Source organism: Vicia villosa, linkage group LG3 (assembly GCF_029867415.1).
Source record: "Vicia villosa cultivar HV-30 ecotype Madison, WI linkage group LG3, Vvil1.0, whole genome shotgun sequence".
In the NCBI taxonomy this organism is placed as follows: Eukaryota; Viridiplantae; Streptophyta; class Magnoliopsida; order Fabales; family Fabaceae; genus Vicia; species Vicia villosa.
This window is the reverse complement of record NC_081182.1, coordinates 88368470-88394249: the sequence shown is the minus strand read 5'-3', so window position 1 is coordinate 88394249 and position 25780 is coordinate 88368470. Positions and strand designations below refer to the sequence as shown.

Here is a 25780-nt window from a genome sequence, read left to right as displayed (position 1 = left end):
CGTCAATGAAGAATCTGATGAAGCTGATAAAGAATCTGCATTGGATGTTGGTCTTCAAGTTTAGTATTTTTTTTGTTTAATTAGATAGATTCTTCTTTTTATTAGTATTTAGTTGTAAAGAAATACTAGGCATTCAGATCTTAGGAGTTGCTCTCTATCACAAAATAATTCTATTGAAAGATGTTGTTTTGTAAGTGTGTATATATATATATATATATATATATATATATATATATATATATATATATATATATATATATATATATATATATATGATATTGCGGAGGTCAAAAACCCCCTCAAATTAGATTTAAAAAAACCCCGGTATTCATGCTTGTTTTTTGTTGTTCATTCCATGCATATGCTGACTCAGATATTTAAAATATGCTTTGTTGTTATGCCACGTAAGCCATACTTAACGTTTTTCAGCAACATTTAACAGAAAGGATCAATTTAGCTAACGGAACAATTGTTAAGGGACCAATACGTAACGTTTATTAACTAAGGGACTAAAGTGAAATCTAAAATTAAATTAAAGGACTTTGTGACTAATTAAGCCTAAATAATAACTATAACATAAAAAACTTGAAATAATTCCAAACAATCATATGATCCTATAAGTACAATTAGGTTCATCTCGAAAGATCTAATATAAAATAACTTAGCTACTCATAGTAAAATTAACAATTACCATGAGTTGATAAGAAGTATTCATCAAAAACTATGGAAAATAAACTCTCCGATGACTCTAATGCTTTCCAAAATCGTGTTCTAAAAGGTCATTTCTTTCTCTTTCTATCTCTAATTTAGAATCCTAAAAAAGTAGCGAAAATCCCTATTTGCAGCAGATTTTGTGTGTCAGACACGTAAGTCATCGCAATAATGTTACACATTATCGTGACCCCGATTCGACTTTATCGCGCCCCCGATGAGAGTATTGCGAGCGCGAGAAAACCAGTGGAAAAGATCCTTTATTTTCTCCCTTTTTCTTCAAATTTTCACTAAGTCTCAACTTTATTCCTCTTGGTTATATTTGCTCACTTCTTCCACACTTTGGCTTCGCTTTTGATCATAATTACACCCATTTGTTCGATTTTTTGTCGTAAATATTATATAATGACCAAGTGTAATCACTCACTTTGACCATATAATAGAAAATGTTAAGGGTAAACTTTTGAGGGAAGAAGGTTGCCTGGTAATGCAAGTTTTGTGAAGCAAAAGTAATGTAGAAAGGTAAAAGATTTAAGTGAGGAGATGTATCTATTAGAAAAATACTTTAAGGGGGGAGAAAGGTTGACACTTGCTATAAGACAGTGAAGGAAAACTGACTTTCAAGGATTGTAAAAAGTTTTCTTTATACTCACCAACCCATATATATATATATATATATATATATATATATATATATATATATATATATATATATATATATATATATATATATATATATATATATATATATATATATATATATATATATATATATAGGTGAAGGTTAGTAACGAACCAGATCAGGTGCAAAGAGAAATTACAAAATCAATAGTTAGATTTTCCCCTTAGAAATGTAAACAAATCCGAGTAAACTCGAGTGTATTATAAGCAGTGCCATCCCCTAACTAATTGCTTCAATCCACATGTCATAGAGGAGTATGGAAACATTTTAATGATGAAAATGCATTTAATGTGCTAGTTCCCCACTACTTATTAAACTGATATTAGGCGTTTCCTTTTCTAATTAGAAGTGAACTGTTAGACGGTAGGCTACGATCTAGAGGGGGTGACTAGATCCCAAAAAAATATTGTTCGTTTTTAAAATTTATTTTTAAATATGGCTTGTGGAAGCGCTCCGGGATCGACTTGCGTCTATTTCGAACCGCTATTAGTATAATAGGATATGCGACTAAACCTTTAATAAATGTGAGAAATATTAAAAATGAGAACTAGCTTGAATCAATTTGTTTTGAAATATGTCGTTTGAACAATTTAAACACTCAAGCACCTACTTCCAATGAAATATAATTGATAAAATTAACTTAGTCGATTTGTCGAACACTTGTTGTGCAAATATTATTATGCACAATCCATTTCACAAATAGTTGGTATGCAATTGATTGCAAGTAAATGTTATCTAGTGTAGCTGATTATGAAATCCAATTGCAATGAACAGTAGCAATTCTCTATACAAAAATGATTTTGTATCACAATTTAAAAACTTAGAATTATTAGCGATTTAACAATTGTATACCAATGTCTAAACCAAGTAATAGAGAAATAAGAGAGAGTAACACAAAGATTTATTTAGGCAGTTCACTGACCGTCCTTGCTACGGTTAAGTCTGCCCCCAATTCCAAATGGGAATTGAGATAGTTTTTATTTCTTTGCAATTGTTTTTACAAGTGAAGTTAAAGCAATAAAAAACAAACTCATTTTTTTGTTGATTCTTTATCTCCACTCCTCTTGATCTTAAGCAAGATCAAGTCGCCCAATAATATTGAATCAATCCTCTGGTTACCGTTACTCCCTTGATTGGATGTGTGTCCTTCAAGAATTTCACTCGGTTGAATTGTAATCACAAATTATTGTCACCCGAGAACTTTGATTGATCCTTCGTCTACCGTTACTCCTTTGATCGAACACATCATTCTTCAAGGCTTTCACTCGGCTGAATCGAATCCAAATCTTCTAGTCAAACCCCCCCCCCAAATTAAATCGATCTTGGAGGACAAAACCCCAATGTCTTTATTCAATGAAACCCCCAAAATTCTCCACCCAATTGGAATGTACAAATTCCTAATTTTGGACGTTATCACTCTCAATCTACGATCACTCAACAAGAATTATTTTGTATAATTGATGAATGAAAAAGAGGAAGAATGAAGATGAGAATAATGTTTGTCTCTTTCAGGTTTCAAATTTGTGTTGACTTAGATGCATGAATGTGTTTGTGTGTGTGTGTGTGAAAGAAGGCAAAACTGGAAAATTCGTGCACAAAAATTCCCAGAATTGAGCGATGTATCGACCTCCAGGGATGTATATGCCGACCTCTGGCCCTCTCTGCGTCGACCTACACGAGGCAGTGAGGCTGGCGTTGAAATGCACAGTATGCGTCGACCTGCAGCTTCTGTGCGTCGACCTATACTTGGAAGAGGTGCTTTCATGAATTTTTATTTTTCTTGCTCAATAGAGGTCGACCTCCAAGAGCTATGCATCAACCTATGGTATGCATTTTCACCCAAAACCATATTTTTGAGTCATGAAACTTATCCACATACATATGAACAAGTTTAGTATGATTATGGAAGTGTTTTCATGCATGAGCACACCTTAGGCTAAGAGGATATCGTCCAATACACTCTACTTCTAAAGACCTAGTTTTGACATCACTCAAAATAAACTTCTTGAGGTATGTACTCACACAAAAAATATCCTCTGAGGCAAGCCATAACCGCTAAAGACTTCCCCAACTCAGTAATGCTCGATAAGCCTTGGGGGCAACTGTTTTGGGTCGGCTAGAGGCCCAAGAAGGCCAAGGATCATCCACTCCATATGATCCAAGATATAAAAGTCATCTCACATAAAATGTAAGGTACTTTTGGATCTCCACTTTTCACTACAATCATCTTGAATTTTGACCTAATTTGGGTGTTAGAGTGCTAACCTTGCAGGTCCACCATTGAGCCATCGTATTAGAGATCAACACCATATGTTCTGGACCGTTCACCTTCAAGATACATCTAATTCTTATTCCAGAATGGAAATATATATATATATATATATATATATATAATATGTTCGTCTTCTCACTTTTAAAATATACATCATTATTAAACTATTACACATTGAGACACATGTTACCTCAATAGGGTTAACAAGCTTGGGGTCCCAACTGTCTTCTGAGTAGAATATCATTTCCCGTTATCTCCTTTATTGTGTCTAACCTTCATGCAAACTTCCTTTTTTATAGGCCAAGATTCACCAATAATTACAGCAAACACAATAACTACATCTAAAGAAGTAGCAACCCCTATAGGGATATTTCCCTACGTTTCCTCTATACACTCCATAATTTTGCATTTGAAGAAGAAACCTTATGCCTGAGCTGAATCTCATTTTTTTCTCTAATTTTTTGGCTTCCAACATAAAAGCCATGAGTTCCTTAGATTTATTTGAATACATTTTCCTTGCAAAGAAAGACTAGCATAAATAAAACCCAACAAATCAATTATTGCAGCATTTAAAAGGATAAATCTAATCACTTAGAAAACTAATAATATAAACATCATTACACTCCTTACAAAAAAAGTCCCTGATATGGATTTATTTAAACTTATCTAGAATTGAATTAGGCATTACTTTAATTCGATAAACATATCAAAATCAAAACCCTTGATGGTGGCATGATAACTCTCCCAATATAAAGGAAACTTGAGGTTGTATAGGTGGTCATAAATGGTCTTAGGACACTCCCACCACACCTTTCACTAGGAATAAATCAATTTATAAATCTTTATACAAGGATTGGAAGGAACTAAAGTGATCTGGTATAATTTTACCACTCAACAACATCTAATAACCTTTTTCCTTCCCTTAGAGAAATAAAAAGAGAAAAAGATATCCTTGCATGGCTCTAATATAAGGCCTTGGCATACAATTTCAAAGGCTCGTATAATTTCCCAACTATTTGGATGGAATTGAGAAAGGGACATATTAACTACCCCAAGAAATTCAAACTTAAAATCATTGAAAGGAGTCATAACCCCGATATTATCAACAACATAATCTCAGAATATCTCATAACGACACGCTCCTCATCCTTAACTAGTTCTACAAAAATATCTTTTTTCCTTGCCAATGGACGAAACTCTGGTAGAAAATGGGGATGCAACGACAGTTTGTTCGTTAAGATAATATAATATGTACTAAAAAACCTCGAGGTCATATGAAGTAGTCAAATCATTAGACATGACTGTCAAAGAGGGATTCTAAACAAGACTTGGAAATTACGAAGAAAAGGTTATAACATAATCATTCTCATGGCTACGTATACTTGCTTGACTCGAATAATTGAAACTACTAGAATCACAATTGCTCTAACCTAAAATTTTCCTAAATTAGCCCTTCTAGATCATACTTATGTTGGCTTTCCTAAAGTAGCCCCTCCAGATCATAATCCTAATAGTCCTCCTAAGGAGCAACACATATCGACAAAATCTTGATTAGTAATAGAAGGTTTCACAACATACTTATATGAGTATTTCTCCTTGATAATCATCATTAGAAGAAGATGAAAAAAATTAGAAAAAAATTAGAAAAAAAATCTAGGAGAGAATAACTCACCACAAAACCCCTTTAGCTTTAAGAAAAGAAAATTTTATTTAAACTCGAAGATAAAATGAAGGTAAGAAATTAGTGGGGTAGAAAAAATATAAAAAACGATCAAATCACTTAAAAATCAAGTCATACACCACATATGAATGTGATGGGTTACTACCAAGGTAGTAGAATCTACACAAGACCTATCTCGTAAAGGCATAGAGACCCAAAAAATTGACGATGGATTTAACACCCACTAAATTACGTGGGTCCGCCATTGTTATGCTTTATAAAGGAATATTATGAATATAGCTCATCTCATTACATGGTAAAACACAATTTATGACCCCCTGAACTTCCATAAAAAGGAAACCCCGCGTCCCGAGACCACGAGTGCTTGAAAAATTGTCACAAAGGAGTTTGTCCTCAAACACCTCACCATTACATGCCTTATGTTGGGGAGAAGGTCGACCGACATAATAATCCTAAACACCTCATGCCTAGGGACAGATGGACCGACATAGTAATCTTAAACATTGTGCGGTTGAAAATCTCATGATTGGGGGCAGAGGGACTGCCATAATAATCTTAAGTACCTTTCCATTACATGTGTAATGCTTGAGGATGTGGACTAACATAAGATTTAGGACTATGAACTCAACCTCAAATCATGTATGGACCTATGACTCGATTCTAGACCCCAAAGTGCACTACCTGAGACCAAGTTACAAACACAGGGCTAATCCTAAAAGTGGTTGCCCTATAAACCCTAATACAATCGCTTTAGCACAAGAGTAAACGCTTGGCCACCGCCTTCATACCCCACCATTAGGGGATAAAGTTTTACCAATTACTATCTGTGTTCATCGACAATATAAATAACCTTAACTAAAATATTAGGTGAGTACTCTTGCACCTATAAATAAAAGGCTCAACTTAAATTCAAATAATTTAATCATAATTCTAAAACACAGAATTATGACCATAATACACCAATGGTAGGGTTAACTCACTATCTACCAATATAATACAAAATTCATCCTATTTAATTTATAAATGGAGAATCTAAATTAATCGACTAAGAGAAAGTTCATCTCTTTTAATTTATAAGTGGAGAATCTAAATTAATCACGAGTGGCTAAAAGAAGACTTGTTTGTGTACCACAATTTTTTTTACCTTTTTATCAAACCCCATAACGAATCAACATCTTTAAGAATTTGCATAGATTTTAGGAATAGTTATGTTAAAGCTAGTTGAGTCTTTTTCCACTAGTTGCTTTAATGTTTTCATGGTGGGTACAATATTATAGAAGAACATGCTTCACTAGTGCCACATGGTAATTAATCAAAAGGCTATATAGGTATATATTCCAAAAACATTAACTCCAACTTGTATTGATGCGCACAGATATTATTCTTTATTTTGTACATGCATCATAACACATTTAATCCAATAATTGATAGAATCTCTATGCATAAGAGCCACCATATATGCTTCATGATGTTTTGAGTTATAATAATTTATTAAAAATTGCACAAAAGTATTGCTAGATCTACTGTCCTAACCTATAAATAATTAGGTCTCTGACCTGGCTTTATTTGTTAAGATTTTGTGTTTTTTAATACTTGATTATGACATGTTCATGCACATCCTCTCTAATTCATGTGCGTTTGACACTTAGCAAAATGTTTTTAATTATTTTCCAAAATAATATAATATTATAATTTAATTGATGTGTAATTAATATTTTAATAATATTTTTTTACATCCAAATATATTTATAGTTGGATATTTATTTTTTGAAGGACATGACTTATAAATATCTAGGACTAGTTGGATCATATGAGGTAGTAGTAGTACAATAATAATGAGATTATAGAATTAAAAGCATTCATAAAACACCATACACTAAGCCTTTTACTCCTCAAGAAAAAAGAAAGAGCCACGTATGACTTAGACATTCAACCATAATGGACCAAATAATTTATGGTGAAAGTGATGATAGCTATTGTACAATTTCCTAATTAATTTTGTTGGCAAAATTGAGTAAACATAAATAATTGAAATTTTCAAAAATTATTTCCATAATCTAAATCTATTTAAGATATTGACCATATTTATAATAATTCAATGGTTTAAATTAACTTGTACTTAAACTTACAAACCAGATATTGATATTGATAGAGGTCTTGATTATAACACATATCTTAATTAGAGGCGACAAAACACACACACACACGTAGGCGGAACATGGTTTTGAACTCGCATTTTCAAATATGTCTGTCCTGTTTCACGATTTTTTTCTATAATTTTTTATAGGCACTGACATTAACATAGACTTTTGTAATTATAGACTTTTGTAATTTTAAACTTAAAAGATAGTATATGCAGATCTACCTCACTTTGTCATCATTTTTTTTGTAATGACACCCTTTTAAGCTCAAGAATCCAACTATATCATTCTCACCTCATTTTTTTACAAATTTTTACAAGACGAGACATGTCTGTCACCCTTAAATTTTTATGTTTTTATAACTTATTCTAAAGAGCGGAGTTGGAAAAATTTTTGTTGATTAAATTAAAATAATCTGTTTGGTGTTGATAAGACTTCTTAACTTAAAAATAATAATTGGATTAGTTACACAAAAACACAACTCACTCCACCTAGTGCACCTTTACTTCACAATTCCATCTCACTCCAAATTCATTGCAAGTTAACTCATTCTTTTTAATTAATTAACCTAAAGATACCTAGCTATTAGTAAACAATAATTCATTCTTAAAAAAGTCCCTTTTACTTTCACTTGATTTGATGCCATAACTATTAATTATTCTCTAATCTCACACCTTTTAATAAAAAAAAAAAAAAACATATTGGAACTAGTTGACCAAATTAGCATGGTGCTGTCTCAAACTTGAGTGGTTCTTTTGAAGAATCTCTCTTTACTTTCTGAGCATAGCAGGTTCACCTGAATCACTTAATTTCTTCATTTATGTACCAATTTTTCATCTCATTTTCTAAACCCTGAATTTTCTTCCTATTTTTAGCAAAAAAAACATCATTATTCTTGTCGAAACAAAAACATGTTTTTTTTTTTTTTTTGTTGTTGAAACTGTTTAAGCTTAGTACAAAATGAAAACCCTTTTCTCAAAGATTCAAACTTTTCACACCCCATGTTAATGTTGATTCAAAGTTCAACAATTTAGCTCAAAGGGTTGGAAGAAAAGTGGTTGAATTCATCAAAAACTCAAAAAAATGCGTAGTTTGAAGATTGTTGAACGTTTCAAGAGTATTCAAGTTCATGCTCTTAGTTCTTCATCTGAAACCAATGGTGGCAGCAAAACCAAACCTCACAACTTTAGCAGACACAAAACCATATTGTCATGGTCAAAATCAAAATTCAACAACAATAGCAAAAGTTCAGAGTTTGCAAATCTTGTTTCGCTGAAATTACCTTCTACTGACACCATTGAACCAACCATAGAGCCTTATCTTAAACCTGTAAACCTTGTAGAGACTTTAGCAGAACTCTATCAACGGATAGAGTTTTGCTCTTTACAGTCTGAGAAAGTGTCACTTTTTGTGGAACTTTTTTCTGTTTTGTATGGTCTTGGGGACCAGAAGCTACTCAGAAGGTGTCTCAGAACGGCGCGGCAGAACGCCGAGGATGTGATGTCAAAGGTTGTGTTGTCTGCTTGGTTGAGATATGAGAGAAGGGATGATGAGCTTGTTGGTGTTTCTTCAATGGATTGTGGTGGTTATAATGTTCTTGAATGTCCAAAGAAGAATTTGGAAAATGGGTTTAGTCCTTTTTCGATCAATGATCATTGTCAATGTAACGAGGAGCGAAAAAGTGACACTTCTAATGATTGTGTGTGTTTGTCTGATGAGGAAAGTGATGTTTTGTTCTGTGTTGAGAATGAGGAAATCAAGTGTGTTAGGTCGAGAATTGCTTCACTTTCGGAACCGTTCAACGCGATGCTTTGTGGTGGATTTGTAGAATCCAGAATGTGGAAGATCAATTTTTCGAGAAACGGGTTATGCTCTGAAGGTATGAAAGCATTGGAATTTTACAGTAGAACAAAAAGATTGGATCTTTTCTGTGCCAATACTGTTTTAGAGCTTCTATCATTTGCCAATAGGTTTTGTTGCGAGGAAATGAAATCGTCTTGCGATTCTCATTTGGCTTCAATTGTTGAAAATGTTGAAGATGCATTGATACTCATTGAGTATGGTTTGGAAGAAAAAGCAACCCTTCTGGTCGTTTCTTGCTTGCAAATTTTTCTTAGGGAGCTTCCGAAATCGCTTCGTAATTCAAAGGTGGTAAGTTTTTTATGCAGTTTTGAGTCAAAGGAAAAGTTGGAAAGTTTAGGGTGTGCTACTTTCTTGTTGTACTATTTTCTCAGTCATGTGGCAATGGAAGAAAGCATGGTGTCGAAAACGACGTCGATGTTGCTGGAGAGAATGAAAGAGTGTGGTGCAGAGAGATGGCAGAAGGGTCTTGCATTGCATCAATTAGGGTGTGTATTTCTTGAAAGAAGAGAGTATAAAGAAGCTCAACGTTGTTTCGATGAAGCAGTTGAATTAGGCCATGTTTATTCTATAGCAGGCGTGGCGAGAACGAAGCATAAACAAGGTCAACCGTATTCGGCTTATAAGTTAATCAGTTCTTTGATATTTGAGTATAAACCAGTTGGATGGATGTATCAAGAGAGAGCATTGTACAATATGGGAAGAGAGAAAGGTTTCGATTTGGATTTCGCAACTCGACTCGATCCTTCACTTTCATTTCCTTATAAGTATAGAGCATTGGAGAAAGTCGAGGAGAAGCAAATAAAAGAAGGGATTATGGAACTCGATAAGTTTCTTCGATTTAAGCTTTCACCTGATTGTTTAGAATTGAGGGGTTGGTTGTATATTGCATTAGAGGATTATGATAGTGCTATGAGAGATATTAGAGCATTGTTAACCATAGAGGCTAATTATATAACTTTACATGGGAGGATTAGAGGAGAATGCTTGGTTCAAATTCTTAAAAGTAAAATTCAGAAGAAGAATCAGGCTGATTGTTGGATGCAATTGTATCAACAATGGTCTTCTGTTGATGATGTCGGTTCTTTGGCTATTATACATCAGATGCTAGAGAATGAGCCGGGAAAGAGTTTGCTCGAGTTTCGTCTTTCTCTACTACTCTTGAGGTAAGCATATTTAGAACTAACTCAACTATAGTATAGTTTTTCCTAACCATTTTAAATCTTGTGACCTATATGTAGCACTGACACTTTAGATCGAGTATCTGTATGGTGTCTGACACGGGATAGTGCCTGGTGTCTGACACATTTCTTAGTATCTGACACTGACACGATGCTAAAGCATGTGGTTAATTCAATTACTTTCTTTTCTTTTAAATTATTGCAAGTGTCTACTTGTGCGTATTGTGTACCCGTCTGGTGTCTGTTTTAGTGCTTCATAGATTTTGACTTGATGCAAACACGTATTGCACATGTTAGTGAATTTTTTTATTTATTTGCTAAACATACTCTTATGCTGCACAGGTTAAACTGTCAAAAGGCTGCAATGCGCAGTTTGCGGCTTGCGAGAAACCATTCTAGCTCAATGCAGGAAAGACTAATTTACGAAGGATGGATTCTATACGATACTGGCTATCGCGACGAAGCTGTTACAAAAGCTGACAGATCCATTGAAATTCAGAAATCATTTGAAGCCTTTTTCCTAAAAGCATATGTGTTGGCAGATACAAATCTGGATCCCGAATCTTCTTCTTATGTTATTCAGCTTCTTAAAGAAGCACTTAAATGTCCTTCAGACGGACTTCGCAAAGGACAAGTTAGTGCTATATGTCGAACTAACACTATATTGCGAATGTAGTCTCGTTGTGCAAGTTTTTTTATTGTATTGTGGAATATTTTGCAGGCATTGAATAACATGGGGAGTATTTATGTGGATTGCGGTAAAATAGAACTTGCGAACGAATGCTACAACAATGCACTTGCAATTAGGCACACGAGAGCTCATCAAGGTCTGGCGCGCGTTTATCAACAGAAAAATCAACGGAAGGCTGCGTACGATGAGATGACAATGCTAATCGAGAAGGCAGAGAGCACTGCCTCGGCATATGAGAAACGATCGGAATATTGTGACCGTGAGATGGCGATGGCTGATCTTGATGTTGCAACTCACCTTGATCCTTTAAGGACATACCCTTACAGATACAGGGCAGCAGGTACTTTCATTTACCGATCATTCTCATATCTTAGAAACATGCCATAAAGTTGTTTTCCATTACAACTTCTTACATCAGATGATAAGTCCAAATAAGTCAATCCGAATAGTTTCTGAGATGATGATGTGATTTCTTCAAGCCACACACTATCTGTGAATTCACGACCGATTATTATACTAACATGAATTATGACCTGTATGTCTAGTGCTGATGGATGAGCAAAAAGAAACAGAAGCTGTAGAAGAACTCACCAAGGCTATAAAATTCAAGCCTGACCTTCAAATGCTTCATCTGCGAGCCGCGTTTTACGAGTCGATGGGAGATCTATCATCTGCTCTAATAGACTGTAAGGCAGCTCTTTGCTTAGATCCAAACCATGCAGCAACAATTGATTTATATCAAAGGATACAAAAGCCTAACTTTTGATCTCAAAACAAATGTGAAGAACTTGGTTCGAAAATCGTGGACTATTCCCAAGTGACTGAGTTTTTCCTTAGATATTTCGCAACTACTATCTAAGAACAAAACTAGAATGGGATGCATGAAGTCCATGAATTGTGGAAACAAAACTCAAGAAGCTATACTTTGGATGAATCAAGACAAAAATGGATAATAGATATTTACTTGTGTATGATTCATGTGTAAATGAGAATATTTTCATAATAGTAAGTAAATAGTACATTGATATGATGTGGATTCTTGTGAACCATATTCACAGTTTGTATCCCAGTATTTACACACCCTCTTGTACAGTACATTACAAGGTTATAAAGAGATTCATACCTCTGGTTTCCTACAATGCATAATGTATTTTTCCTATGTTTGGTTATTTTGCCATAGATAGAAGAAAGAACAAAACTTCATTTTGTTTTTCCTTTTATTCCTTTTCGCAATCTTCAATCTCAATCTTATGTCAACATAGTTGTGATCTTATTTTCCACGGATAGTGTTTTAGAATTAAATAGCATTTCATCAGAATCGTCTTAGGTTTCTGAGGGCCTGTGTAGGTTAGACATGGTTCAACCGTGACAACAATTATGGATCCTATTTAGTCGTAGTGTAACCATTACGAATCTATTATGAGACTTGTTTAGCCACAAATTAAGAGCATAAAAGTTGAGGCCTTGTGCTATAGCCCGTTTTGCACACACTCAAAGACGGCTCTGCATTTTATTGATGTCTTCAAATGATAAAAAGGTGAACAGAAACTTGTTTTCCTTCTCATATCCAACAAACATAGCAAACATTTATCTTGCTCATAGTTTTTTCAGCAACAAAGAAAAACAAAGTTCATGCAGAAAATCATAAAGTGACAGTAATATATAATATAGTATACACACTCCATTTCTTAAATATTTCCAAATTTCAACTACTCTGCTGAGACTAAAGCAGTCTCTTGTATACACACCTTCAGTATTTTTGATACATTGTCGGTGTAAAAGATTTTAGATTGTCAACAAATCATAACCATTCAGAAGTCTGACTTTAGAAGTAGTTATAATTGAAGTAAAATGTTGTTAACATTTTAACTATTACGATTAATTGACAGTTGAATTTTTTTACACCGGTAATGTATATGAACTAAATCGATGAATTAATGTCTCAACATAAATCTGAGGTCATGATTTCAATTTCGGCCCACCAAAGAGGAGATGATTTCGGAGTTGCTCCATCAGGCTCCATAGAAGTGATTTCCTTTAACATAGATGTAACCTCTTTCATCAATGGCCTTTTCTCCGGATCAGGATCTACACAATTGTTAATCACTTCAGACCATTTCTCAATTTCATCAGCTTTCAAAGATTTCAAGTTTGTATCCACCAACTCTCTCAAAGGTTGTCCTCTTATATACTCAGCAGCCCAATCTGTCGCAAGGCCGTTTTCTCCCGCATATTGAATTTTTCCTGTTATCAGTTCAAACAATATTACGCCAAAACTATAAACATTGTCCTTTATTTCTTCTGATGATGTTTTCTCCGAACCCTCCTTTGTATCAACTTCCTCGGTGCAGAAACTAAGGTCTGATATTTTAGCAGCATAATCTTCGGTTAGATATATAGAGGAAGATAACAAGCTTTTGTGCGCAACTGGTGGTGTGAGTTCATGTATATGGTCTAGACAGTAAGATATTCCCATAGCTATCCTCATTCTCATTCGCCAGTCGAGCTGTTCTGCTTCTCTAACTGCAACAAATACATTAAGATGTCAACACGATTTAGATTCAAGACGTGTTAGTTCAGTGTCTGACACATGTGATTATATTCAATTGCTCTACTTTCTCTAATTATTATCAGTGTCAGAGTAGTGTTTGGTGTTCACGCATGCGATCAAAGTAAATTTAGAAGGAAAAGAGACTCACTATGTAAATGCTCAAACAGTGTTCCGTTCGGAGCATACTCAAAAACCATCATCCTTGTGAATGGTTTATTCTCTTCACAATAGCCAATAAGATTCACGAAATTCTTGTGGTTCACTCTCGATAACGTCTCAATCTGGACGACAAAAAGTAAAAACCAACGCAAAAGAATTAAAACCAGATCAGAAAATGTGTGTTGCATTTGCTACATTTATTGCCTGTATTAGCATACCTTGTTTCTGAACTGAGCTTGCAAATTTTTCGACCATTCTTTAGAAGAAGCCAATGCAGAAGATACTACAGCTATCTCAACTCCACTTGATAGAGTTCCTTTATAGATAGTCTCGTCTTCAAATGAACCAATAATGTTGCTGAAATCTTCACAAGCTACCACGAGTTCGGCTCGCTTGAGACTCGGAATACCTGAATCAGAAGTGTTTATGTCAGTAGATAAGTTCAAATAATAGTCCGTTAAAACTTCTCGGATATAAGAAATTACCTGTTATGAACGCTTTTCGAAGCTGGCCACTCAACCCTGTGGTCCACGGTTTGACAGTTACTACCTTACTACTTCTGAAGCAAATGAAAACAGTGCATGAAACCAAAACAAGGAAGGAAAATCCTCCAACTGTTGACCATATAATAACAGACTGTTGCTTATGGTTTGAACTTTTTGAGTTGCTTTCGTTTGAAGATGAAAAAGGGGAAGGTGCCGAAATCCAATTAGAAAGTCGGGGTGAGGACATAACTATTGGTGGATTTGATGATATAAATGGTAAGTATGAAGTTGTTGGTGCTGCCTCAGGTGATGGTGAAGGTGAAAGTTCTGGTGATGGTGAAATTGAGGGAGTTTCTGATATAGAAAGTAGTGAAGATGATGGGGAAATAGGTGAAGAAAGTGGTGATGAAGGTGATGATGATGATGGTGAAGGAGTGTTTTTATGATCATCAATATTGGTTTTGTGTGAGTTAGCAGAATTTGATGTTTGTGTAAGTTTCCTACTGAATGGTGTATGTATATGCCTTTGTTGGCCAATGTGCCTGTCATAAGAGGAAATTTAAAACATAATCTGGTGTATTCAACGGTTAATGTCATCAACATGAGGATTCAAATCCAAAATTCAATATGATACAAGTGATTTTAATAAAACGATTTGAAAAGAAATCTAATATATTCGATTAAGAACAAAGATAAAATTATGAAAAGAATGTAAGTTTAATCATTTTAATTAGTCATCATTTATGGGATAAAAACATTAATTTAAAAGAAAATATAACTAATTCATGATGCCAAACAAACCAACATATTTTGTGTCATTTATGTTGAAGTTACATTGCTTCACGAGTGAATGACCCTCGAACTGCTGCAAAATGATCTTAGTATATTAATATTTTTTATCATTTCCTTGATCTTAGTATATTAATATTTTTGATCATTTGTTTCATCTTTTATACTAAGAGAAAGTGAGGTTAAGAAAGACATAGAGAGTTAGGAGAGAGAAGGAAAAAAAATGAAGGAGAAAATCTAAGCTCATATGTTAATATATTAAGTGGACCACGTAGTTTGGTTATGAGGACCTAGCCCCAAGAGCTTGGTCTTTATTCTGGGTTTAGAGTTGGAAATTATGGTTGGTAGTGTCTCAACTTCAATACGCTGATGAGACTCTTTTGGTGGTTGTTTTATCTCTATAGAGTTTATGGTCATTCTTAGAGGTTTTAAGAGGGCTTCAGGTCTTCGTGTTAACTTCTTCAAGAATAGTCTTATTGAGGTTAATGTTGATATTGTCTTTCTATCTCCAGCTAGAGACTTTTTCCACCATGAAATAGCCTCTTTTCCTTTCAAGTACCTTGGGCTGCTAGTGGGGACCAACTTCTGTCTCGAGTTTACTTGGGGTTATTTGGTGGCTCTGTTGGATAAAAGACTCAACTCTTGAAAGCATAAATATGTGATCCTCGGATAGAGTGGTTCTCCTTAATTTGGTGCTTAATGTTATTCCTATCTTCTCCTTGTCCTTTTTGAAAAATACCTGTTATGGTTTGGAAGAAGATTAAGACTTTACAAAGAATATTCTTTTGGGGGTGGGAGGATAATGTGCCTAAGATTTCCTAGGTGAGTTGAGACATTGATTGTAAGACTAAAAGTAGAAGTCGTGTGTGTGTGTGTGTGTGAGAGAGAGAGAGAGAGAGAGAGAGAGAGAGAGAGAGAGGAGTGAGTGATCTCTAGATGGTTAATTGTGCTCTTCTAGTAAAGTGGAGATGAATGTTGTTTGTAAGGGATTCATGGCTTTGGAAAGATATTATGATAGCTAGATATGTGGATATCTCTTTCTCATCTCATTGTGGAGGTAGGGCTAGGGGTTTTCGTTCTTTTTCGCCTTGAAGGAAAGAGATAACTCTCATTAGCACAAAAGAGGAAGGTGCTTCAAGTTATTTTTCTGATGGCATTGCAAGAAAATCCAGGTCGAGTCTTCAAACTTCTTTTGGAGAGGATCCTTATTCAGGGAGCATTTTGGTTTGTTCTCCAATTCTCTCCAGTCAGAAGGGTTGTTGGACGAGATTGGAGAGGTTATCAATGGGGTATTGAGCTCAAAATTTAGATGGAGGAAATCCTTCTTCTTTAAAGAGTTTCTCGTTCTTGAGGAGTTTCATTCCTTACTTAGAGATGTTATCCTTACCTTTGACAAAGATAAGTGGATTTAGTAGCATTCCAAGGACGATACTTTTTTTAGTGGCCTTCAATTACTTTGTCCGGTGGAGAAGTCTGACTTCTTCTATGCCATCACGTTTGTTTCAGAGTCATTCTCTTTCTCTTGTTTGGAGGAGTTGGACTTAGTCTAAGATTTTGGTCTTTTCTTGGCAGTTATTATAGGATAGATTCTCTTCCAGAGTTAACCTGTTTAGAAGATGGGTGTTATCAGACACTTGTAGGCTTTATCGTCCTTTTTGCGGATTTTCAGCTGAGATTTCTTCTCACCTTTTCATTACTTGTGAGATAGCCTCGTCAGTATGGTATAATGTTTTCACGTGGGTGGGGAGGCAGGTAGTTTATTCACCAAAGATCTTAGATTTTTTTTTTGTTGAGTTTTACCTTTCTTTAGGAGGGAGGGTAAAATATATGGGTGGTTACCTTATGGTTTGATAGGATGTAATCTGGTCTATTTAGAAAGCCGGAAACAATGTTATCTTTAATGGAGTCACACAATCAGCAAAAGATGTGGAGGAGAAGAGTATATTTCTGCCTTGGAAGATTCTTGGGTAGAGTGGGGAATGACTTTTACCCCTTCGCAGATTGACTTCAGAATCATATCCTCTACCAGCACTTATAGTCGATAATGTGTTTGCCCTATTTTAATGTGTGGTGGTTGATCTCCATCGTGTTGGGATCTGATCATTTGATGATGGATCTGATTGGTTAGAGATCTATTCGGAGAGTAGCAAGGTAGTTCTATAACACTTGTGATTTTAATTTAGACTGTCCTGTTATTTGTGGCTTCATGGTTTTTTTGTCAAATTTAATTTTGTTATCTTATATCCGGCACCTCTTGTGCTTTATGCTTATCAGTTATATAATTTGATTTTTTTTATTAATATATTTATTTTTCCTAAAAAAAAGTAAGTTATTTACATTAAATTATTATTTCAATATAATATTATTAGCTACTACAATTATTTTGGTCAGGAAAGATAGTATGACTCTCTTTTTAATTCTTTTTAATACCAATTATCTTATTAGATGAAAGAGTATTAGATAAAATAGATATGATATAAAATTTCACTTAAAGTGGTATGATTCACACGTGTCTTACATAATAAAAGAGTGAGTAGTAGAGAACATTAAAAATAGAGTACCAACTCAATTGTTAATTTAATAAGACAATTTTAATTTTTTTTAACTATCATTTTTAAATAAACAAAATTAAAGATCATTTTTTAAGCGATACAAATAAAATTTATTTATTTTAAAATAATTTTTTAAATAATATGATTGAATAAACATAAAGAACATAGATTATATATTTTTCCTTTTATAAAAACATTTTTTTCAAAAATAATCAAAATAGTTATGATATTTTCAATTAAAAATTAATTTTAACCAACTTATTTTTGAGAATACACACCAATATAATAAAAAAATAAATTTTAATAAAAAGAATTAAAATGAACTAATATATCATTCATTACGTGTAAAATTAATTTATAACAATAGATCTTAACTGTTTTATGTTTGGTATCATGTTTTGTAAAATTAATTTTCACTCTATTAACATAATTTTTTTAGATCTAATTTTTTTAATTTATAAACTAATTTTGACATCATATAACATAAACATATATTATTAAAGATTAAAGTATAATTAAAATTGTAATATTTTAAAAAAGTTGTATGTCAAAAATAACTTTATAAAAAACTATCTATAGCTTTAAAATTAAATAATTTTTTTTAAAAAAATTGTATTTAAAAAAATTTCAATAAAATAAGAAACACCTAAATAACATTTTAAAAATAATTATTAAAATTAAAATTTCAGTTGAAGTTGAAGTTTTTATAAAATATTTTTTGTAAACTTTTTCTATTATATATAATATCTCAACATTTTCTTTAATATTATTATTTTTAATTTTATCTAGTATAATCTTACAAAACATCTTTTTTATTTTTTTATATTTTGTTTATTAAAATATTAGAAATGATTTCAACTTTAGAGTGTTGTTTTAAAGAAAATTGTTTTTACTATTCCTTCCTTAATTAAATATAAACAAATAGTATTAAACTTATTGGTAATTAATATATTTATCTAAATTTATTTTTTAAGAGAGAGAGAGAGCTAATTTATATTTTATACTAATATCTAAATTTATTTACAATTTAATTATCTCTATTTTATTTTATTTACGAAAACAATTGCGGAGTGTATATTTTTTTTGTGATATGTAAATTATATTTTTATTTCTAAAATTTTTAAGATATATTTTTTTTCATTTCTCATATTTTTGCTTTGAAAATTAATAATATATTTAATTTTAATAACATAAACTAGTCAGAGACCCGTGCTTCCGCACGGGTGAATTTATTTTAATATTGACGAAATAACTTTTTTAGATATACATATGAAAAACTCATATTTATTAGAAAAATACAATGAAAAATTATGAAATCAAAATATTATAACAAAAAACAATTTGATATATGATGTATTTAGATACACATGGTAAAATAAATAATTATTAGATAAACTAAATCGTATTAAATAATTTTAAAAAAACTTGTGACATGGAAAAAGAAGAAAAAAATTGACATTTGAAAATAATGGTAATAATTTGATAGTGACTCGTAAGATAAAAAGTTAGTTGTGTGAATAACTATGTAGTATTATTCTCTTTGATAAAGTTCATTTTTAATTTTATTGAAATTAAAAAATAGATTAATTGGTATTTTTAGTGATAATAAACAAATAGAATAGATAAAATATGTTCTAAATAAAAAAAAAAATCAATATATTTGGTGAGATGATGAACAATGGTACATCATCTAAAATACATAATCTTAAATGGATATTGGTCTTATGATAATTATAGGATTCCATTTGTAAAGAAAGCATGAATTTTTATAGGATTTATCTAACATTATAAATATTTACGAATATTACTAATAATTATAAATATTTATAAATATTTTGTTGATTAAAATAAAAAATGTATAATGGTGAAAGTGACCCGTAAAAATAGCAAATTTGAGTGATTCTAATTTTCTCATTCATTTCATTATGTTTATCATATATATTTAATTGTATTAAATAATCATAAAAAAAAAAGAATCGTGTTGATAGTGGCCCGTCATAAAAATAAGAATATTACCTCTCAAGTTAAAACAATATTAAAATAAAATAAATATTGCGTCGATAGTGACCCGTCCGATAATAAATTTTTTAATTTTATTAAAATTAAAAAATAAATTATTTTTTAGGGATAATAACTAAATAGAAAAAAATTAAAATGAAAGGAAGAAGGTGTGGGATAAAATGTGAGATAAAATTGAAATTTTAATTAAGATAGAGAAAGTGTGCAATGGTCGGTTAAAATAAATTAAATATTGTGTTGATAGTGACCGTGAGATAAATAAATATTTAGTTTTATTAAAATTAAAAAATAGATTATTAATATTTTTTGTGATAATAAGTAAATGTAGAAAAATTAAAATGAAAGTAAAAAAGTGTGGGAAAATGAAATGTGAAAGAAATTTGAAATTTGAATTAAGAGAGAGAAGATGTGTGTTGGGGAGAAAAAGAATTGAGATTGCCAAGTGTCCAATGATGATTGAAAGCTAAAGTGAATTTGTTAATTACTTAAATATCCAAAGTGTAGTGTAAAAAAAATTTAAGAGAAGGATATTTTTGGAAGTTTGGTCAATCTATTATTAATCGGTAGATAGTAGATTTATATATTTTTCATCTCAAATGATGTAAAATAGTGGAACTAAAAATATAAATTAACCAAATATTTAATGTTGATGGTAACAAAAATATAAAACAAATAGAAGAAATATGTTAGGAAAAAACATTAATATTGTTAGATAATTCATATGGTTAGAAATTCAAAGAAAACAGCATGTTTATGTTGTGATTACATAGTTCACGTTCCACCATGCGGCATGCTATATGCCTGTGTCATGAAAACATGCAGCATGATATAATTTACATGTTGTGATTTCAATATATATCCTACTTTATATAACAAAAGATAAAGAAATTAGGAACTGGCACCAAACCAATACTACTACGTTCTACCAAATATATAATCATCAATTTCAGTGTGTTCAATCTTTTTTAACAAAATTTTTACAAATAGAAAATTAATATAAGCAATTATTTAAAATAAAAAAGAAAGAAGAAGAAGAAGAAGAAGAGGGTGTTGCTTACAAGCATGGATCCATGGCTCTTTCTTCACCATTCCATTTCAATAATTCCCTCATCTTTTGAAGTTCCAACCCTGAACAAACATCATAATTCAAACACAACATAACTCTTATGTTCATTCAATGTCTCATGAATCTTTTTTTTTTAATAAGCAATTGATTATAAGATATCGCACTAGGGGTGCAACCCTTACAACAAGGAAACACTAAAGAGTGTTGGTACAAAATAGTGGTAATTTATACCAATCATAAAAAGTAATCTGATTTGGAGCTTCCCTATTGCTAACCCATCTCCAAGAAAAAAACATTATCTTGGATATCACCTCATCAAAGCTAAAGGGAACATTGTCAAAAATAATGGTGTTTCTCATGAATCTTTGGAACAATATTATAAGCTCAAAAAAATAATTTATTTTGCTACTCTTACCTTGGCTGTTCAGAGTCAAAGGGATAGAAACTACCGCCCCAATAATTAACAGCATGCAGAAGAACGTTGTGAATCTCGAAGCTTCTCTCATTGTGAGATCAAAGATTTACTTCTATAACATAATATAAGAAATGAAATGGAATTGTTGAGGAAATAGTGTGTATATATATATATAATAAAAAGTAAGACAAATATCTAATACAATTAAAATACACTTTTTTATAAAAAAATAAAAAACTTGAGTTTGCATTTGGCTTTTTCACCGCGTTTCATAGTAATGAAATGAAGTCACCAACTCATCTATGTCTTTATATTCTCATGACTAATGGCCTCTCATAAAAGGCACGTGCTAACCATGCCTTCTATCACTACTTTATTTTTTTGGTTATAAATTTTGGCAAAAAATAATTGAACACATTTGATACTTAAGCTTTTGGCAAATCTAATAGCGATATTGTACCATATTCAACTTACCATAAAACTGTCGATGTATTATTACTAAATTTATGTTAGATTATGTATCAATACATTGTAAAGAATGTTTCACTATTTCCAGTTCCAAAAGACTTGAATATAATTTATTTATTTTTATAAATAAATTAAGACTATATTAATAAATAATAAATAAATAAAAGAATACATGCATGGAAAAGAAAGGATCCTCTAAAATGTATTACATCCAAATTTTTACTCAATTGATAAAAATCAATATGATAAAGTTGGACACAATCACTAAAATTCAAACTCTTTTCCTCTTAATTATATATAATTATGTATGTCATTTTTTTTAATAGTTATTACCACTTCATCAACTGATAAAAATAATATTACCATAACCTTGTTGATAACAACAAAGTCAGTCTCACATAAAATTCAACACGAAAAAATTTGTTTGTGTTGATTAAAAATAAACATGTGAAAATATTGCAAAGAAATAGAAAGTCCAATGTTATATAATAGATACAAATTTTTTATTATAAAACGCACTAGTCAAAAAACACTTTAGTTTTCTATTTAAGTCTTTTTTTTCTTTCTCTTATGTTATTATATTAGAGTGTTGTGAGATATAGTTGAATATTGTTTTGAAAATGTGCGAGTATATGAGGACGTTGGGTTTTTAGAAATAAACTAGACGAAAATGGAGTGATAATTAGGAACAAAGCCTGACTAGTGGCTCAAGGTTATAACCAAGAGGAGGGCATTGGTTATGAGGAAACTTATGCTCTGGTTGCCCGCCTCGAGGCTATACGTCTTTTACTAGCCTTTGCATTCTCTAAGAATTTCAAGTTATTTCAAATGGACATGAAAAGTGCTTTCCTTAACGGGTACATTAATGAGGAAGTGTATGTTTCACAACCTCCCGGTTTTGAAAAACATGAGTATCTTAATCATGTTTATAAACTAAAAACAAGCCCCATAGGTCTTTGTATGAGCGTTTTAACAAGTTCTTACTTGACCAAGGATATTCTAGAGGGAAGGTAGATATAACACTTTTCATTAAACGTCAAAGAAAACACATACTTTTAGTTCGAATTTAAGTTGACGATATCATATTTGGTTCTACTAGCTTGCAAATGGTCGAGGAGTTTTCTAAGCTAATGCAAGATTAATTTGAGATGACTCCATTCCGGGAGTCAAATTACTTTCTTGGACTTCAAATCAAGCAACAAAGTAACACTCGTGTGTCAAACAAAATATTGTCACGAATTTCTAAAACGATTTGGTATGGATGAAGCAAAATCAATTGACACTCAAATCCAATAAACAGAAACTTGGATAAAGATGAAAATGGTAAGAATGTTGATGTCAAGAAATATAGAGGTGTGATTGGATCTGTTCTATATCTTACTGCATCTAGGCCTAACATTATGTTTAGTGTTTGTATGTGCACTTGTTATCAATCGACTTCGAAGGAATCACATCTAAAAGTTGTCAAGCGCATCCTTAGATACGTTCACGGTACATCTAAGTATGGGCTTTGGTATTCCAAAGGAAGTGATTATAACTTGATTGGTTCTTCTGATTCCGATTTTATCAATTGCAAATCGGATAGGAAAAGTACGAGTGGAACTTGCCATATGTTTTCAAATTCCTTAGTTAGTTGGAATAACAAGAAATGTGTTTACGTTGCTTTGTCAACCGCCGAGGAGGAATACATCGCAGTCGGTAGTTGTTGTGCTCAAATTTTGTGGCTTAAACAACAACTACTTGACTTTGATATTAAACTTTCACGTATTCCTATTATGTGCGACAAAACTAGTGCAGTTAACCTAACCAAAAAATCAGTGTTGCATTCTCGCACTAAACATATTGAGATACGTCACCATTTCCTACGTGACTATGTTGAAAAAGGGGATGTTGTATTTGAGCATATTGATAGCAAAAATCAACCTGTAAACATTTTCCAAAACCTCTTGCAAACAAACCATTTTTGAACATTCGAATGGAATTAGGGATACTTGATATTTCAAATGTTGCATAAATACAATTGTTGTGTAACACCCGAGGCCGAAGAAGGCGAGGGGTGGTTGCACCGCATGTAGCACCTAAGGCCGAAGAGGGCAAGGGTGGTCTCCACATCGGAATGAGAGGGATCCTGAGGGTGTGTAGAGAAGAGACTGCATGGTTGAGGAATGCTTATAAGGATTAACTAGTAAAAAAACTGTGCATACGCACGAGTTCTGTTCTGTTACGCGCATTTGGATAAATCATTTATTTTAAATAAAATATTAAAAACGAAAACAAATAGTTAGATAAATAATTGATTATTTCATATATATAAATATTTAAATTAATAATAGATTTTTTTCCGTATACCATTTTTGAATTAAAAATATTTGATCATAAATACAATTTCTCGTATATAAAAGTGTTTAGATCAATAATAAAATTTTCCCCATATACAGACTTCATTTTGGTTTAGGTATCATTTGCAATAATATTTGGATCAATAGTAAATTTCGTATATAAAAATATTTAGATCAATAGTAGATTTTTTTCCATATACCATTTTTGAATAAAAAATATTTGGATCATAAATACCATTTTTTCCGTATACAAATACTATTTTTGTTTAGGTATCATTTACAAAAATATTTGATTCAATATTAAATTTTTGAATATAAAAATATTTAGATTAATAATATATTTTTTCCCGCATACCATTTTTGGATCAAAAATATTTGATCATAAATATCATTTCTTGTATATAAAAAAATATTTAGATCAATAATAGTTTTTTTTCCGTATACAGACTTCATTTTTGTTTAGGTATCATTTACAAAAATATTTGGATCAATATTAAATTTTCGTATATAAAAATATTTAGATCAATAATAGATTTTTTGAATAAATTTTTCCCGTACACTATTTTTGACTAAAAAATATTTTGATCATAAATATCATTTTTCATATATAAAAATATTTATATCAATAATAGATTTTTTGTGTGGCATTTAATAAAATATTTGGATTAATATTAAATTTTTGTATATAAAAATATTTAGATCCATAATAGATTTTTTGGCCTATGCTATTGTCGAATAAAAAATATTTGGATCATAAATAACATTTTATGTATATAAAAATATTTAGATCAGTAATAGATTTTTTTCCGTATACAGACTCATTTTTGTTTAGGTGTCCTTTACAAAAAAAATTTTGAACCAATACTAAATTTTGTGTATAAAAATATTTAGATCAATAGTAGAATTTTTCCCGTATACTATTTTTGAATAAAAAATATTTGGATCATAAATGTCATTTTTCGTAAATAATAATTTTTTTTCCGTATACAAATATTATTTTTGTTTAAGTATCATTTACAAAAATATTTGGATCAATATTAAATTTTCATATATAAAAATATTTAGATCAATAATAGATTTTTTGAATCAATTTTTCCTGTATACTATTTTTTACTAAAAAATATTTCGATAATAAATATCATTTTTCGTATATAAATATATTTATATCAATAATAATTTTTTTTTTGTGGAAGAAAGAAGTGAGAAAGTGATGAAAGAGAAGAAAAAATTAGAGAATGGAAAGAGATTGAGTAAGTTTGATAACATATAAGGTTGTATTATTTTAATAATAAAATTAAGAACTTTATTATGCAAAGACTAAATCCCTCCCCAAGGTCTTCTCTCCCTTCACAGTAATATAGACTCTGCGCGCCTCTCTCCCACCCTCAGCCCCTACCCTTTTTGGTGGTCCGGGGCTGGGGGGGGGGGGGGGGGGGGGCGCTACTCTATCTTTATAGGTTCAGTTTCGGCTCCTCACCCGAGGATCCTCACTGAGGACTCTTCTAGCTACCCGGACTGACTGACTGCCGACTTACAAGGAAGGCAGGAATCCTATGATATTGAGGAGCCGGGGAACTGTTGATTGTTGTTGCGTGATTTTTATCGTAGGTGGTTTCGGAAACTTTGAGACCGATGTCGCGCACGTGGGAGCTTTCAAGAGCTCTGGAGTGGGAGTTGGGACGAGACCCCTCATGACGGTTGGTTAATGAAAATTGCCT

At 31.9% G+C, this 25780-nt stretch overlaps 2 protein-coding genes across 2 annotated transcripts; one reads left to right on the top strand and one right to left on the bottom strand.

The window, feature by feature from the left end:
* The first annotated feature begins 8162 nt into the window (after positions 1-8162).
* On the top strand, positions 8163-12378 carry LOC131662139 (ethylene-overproduction protein 1-like). Its single transcript, XM_058931839.1, has 4 exons — positions 8163-10513; positions 10871-11162; positions 11250-11559; positions 11765-12378. The coding sequence occupies exons 1-4, from the start codon at positions 8571-8573 to the stop codon at positions 11983-11985; spliced, it is 2766 nt and encodes a 921-aa protein (XP_058787822.1). The 5' UTR covers positions 8163-8570; the 3' UTR covers positions 11986-12378.
* A 265-nt stretch (positions 12379-12643) lies between these two features.
* On the bottom strand, positions 12644-21516 carry LOC131662140 (inactive receptor-like serine/threonine-protein kinase At2g40270). The gene is made up of 6 exons (XM_058931840.1): positions 21256-21516; positions 20833-20902; positions 14415-14956; positions 14148-14338; positions 13919-14051; positions 12644-13742 (listed from the first exon to the last, which is right to left on the bottom strand). The coding sequence occupies exons 1-6, from the start codon at positions 21344-21346 to the stop codon at positions 13162-13164; spliced, it is 1608 nt and encodes a 535-aa protein (XP_058787823.1). The 5' UTR covers positions 21347-21516; the 3' UTR covers positions 12644-13161.
* Positions 21517-25780: the final 4264 nt, after the last annotated feature.

Coding starts and splice junctions, on each gene's coding strand:
- LOC131662140 (XM_058931840.1), bottom strand. CDS start 21,346: ATGAGAGAAGCTTCGAGATTCACAACGTTCTTCTGCATGCTGTTAATT. Junction 14,957..20,832: donor AGAGCCATGGATCCATGCTT/GTAAGCAACACC, acceptor CTCTTATGACAG/GCACATTGGCCAACAAAGGC. Junction 14,052..14,147: donor AAGCTCAGTTCAGAAACAAG/GTATGCTAATAC, acceptor TTTGTCGTCCAG/ATTGAGACGTTATCGAGAGT.
- LOC131662139 (XM_058931839.1), top strand. CDS start 8,571: ATGCGTAGTTTGAAGATTGTTGAACGTTTCAAGAGTATTCAAGTTCAT. Junction 10,514..10,870: donor CTTTCTCTACTACTCTTGAG/GTAAGCATATTT, acceptor TATGCTGCACAG/GTTAAACTGTCAAAAGGCTG. Junction 11,163..11,249: donor ACGGACTTCGCAAAGGACAA/GTTAGTGCTATA, acceptor AATATTTTGCAG/GCATTGAATAACATGGGGAG.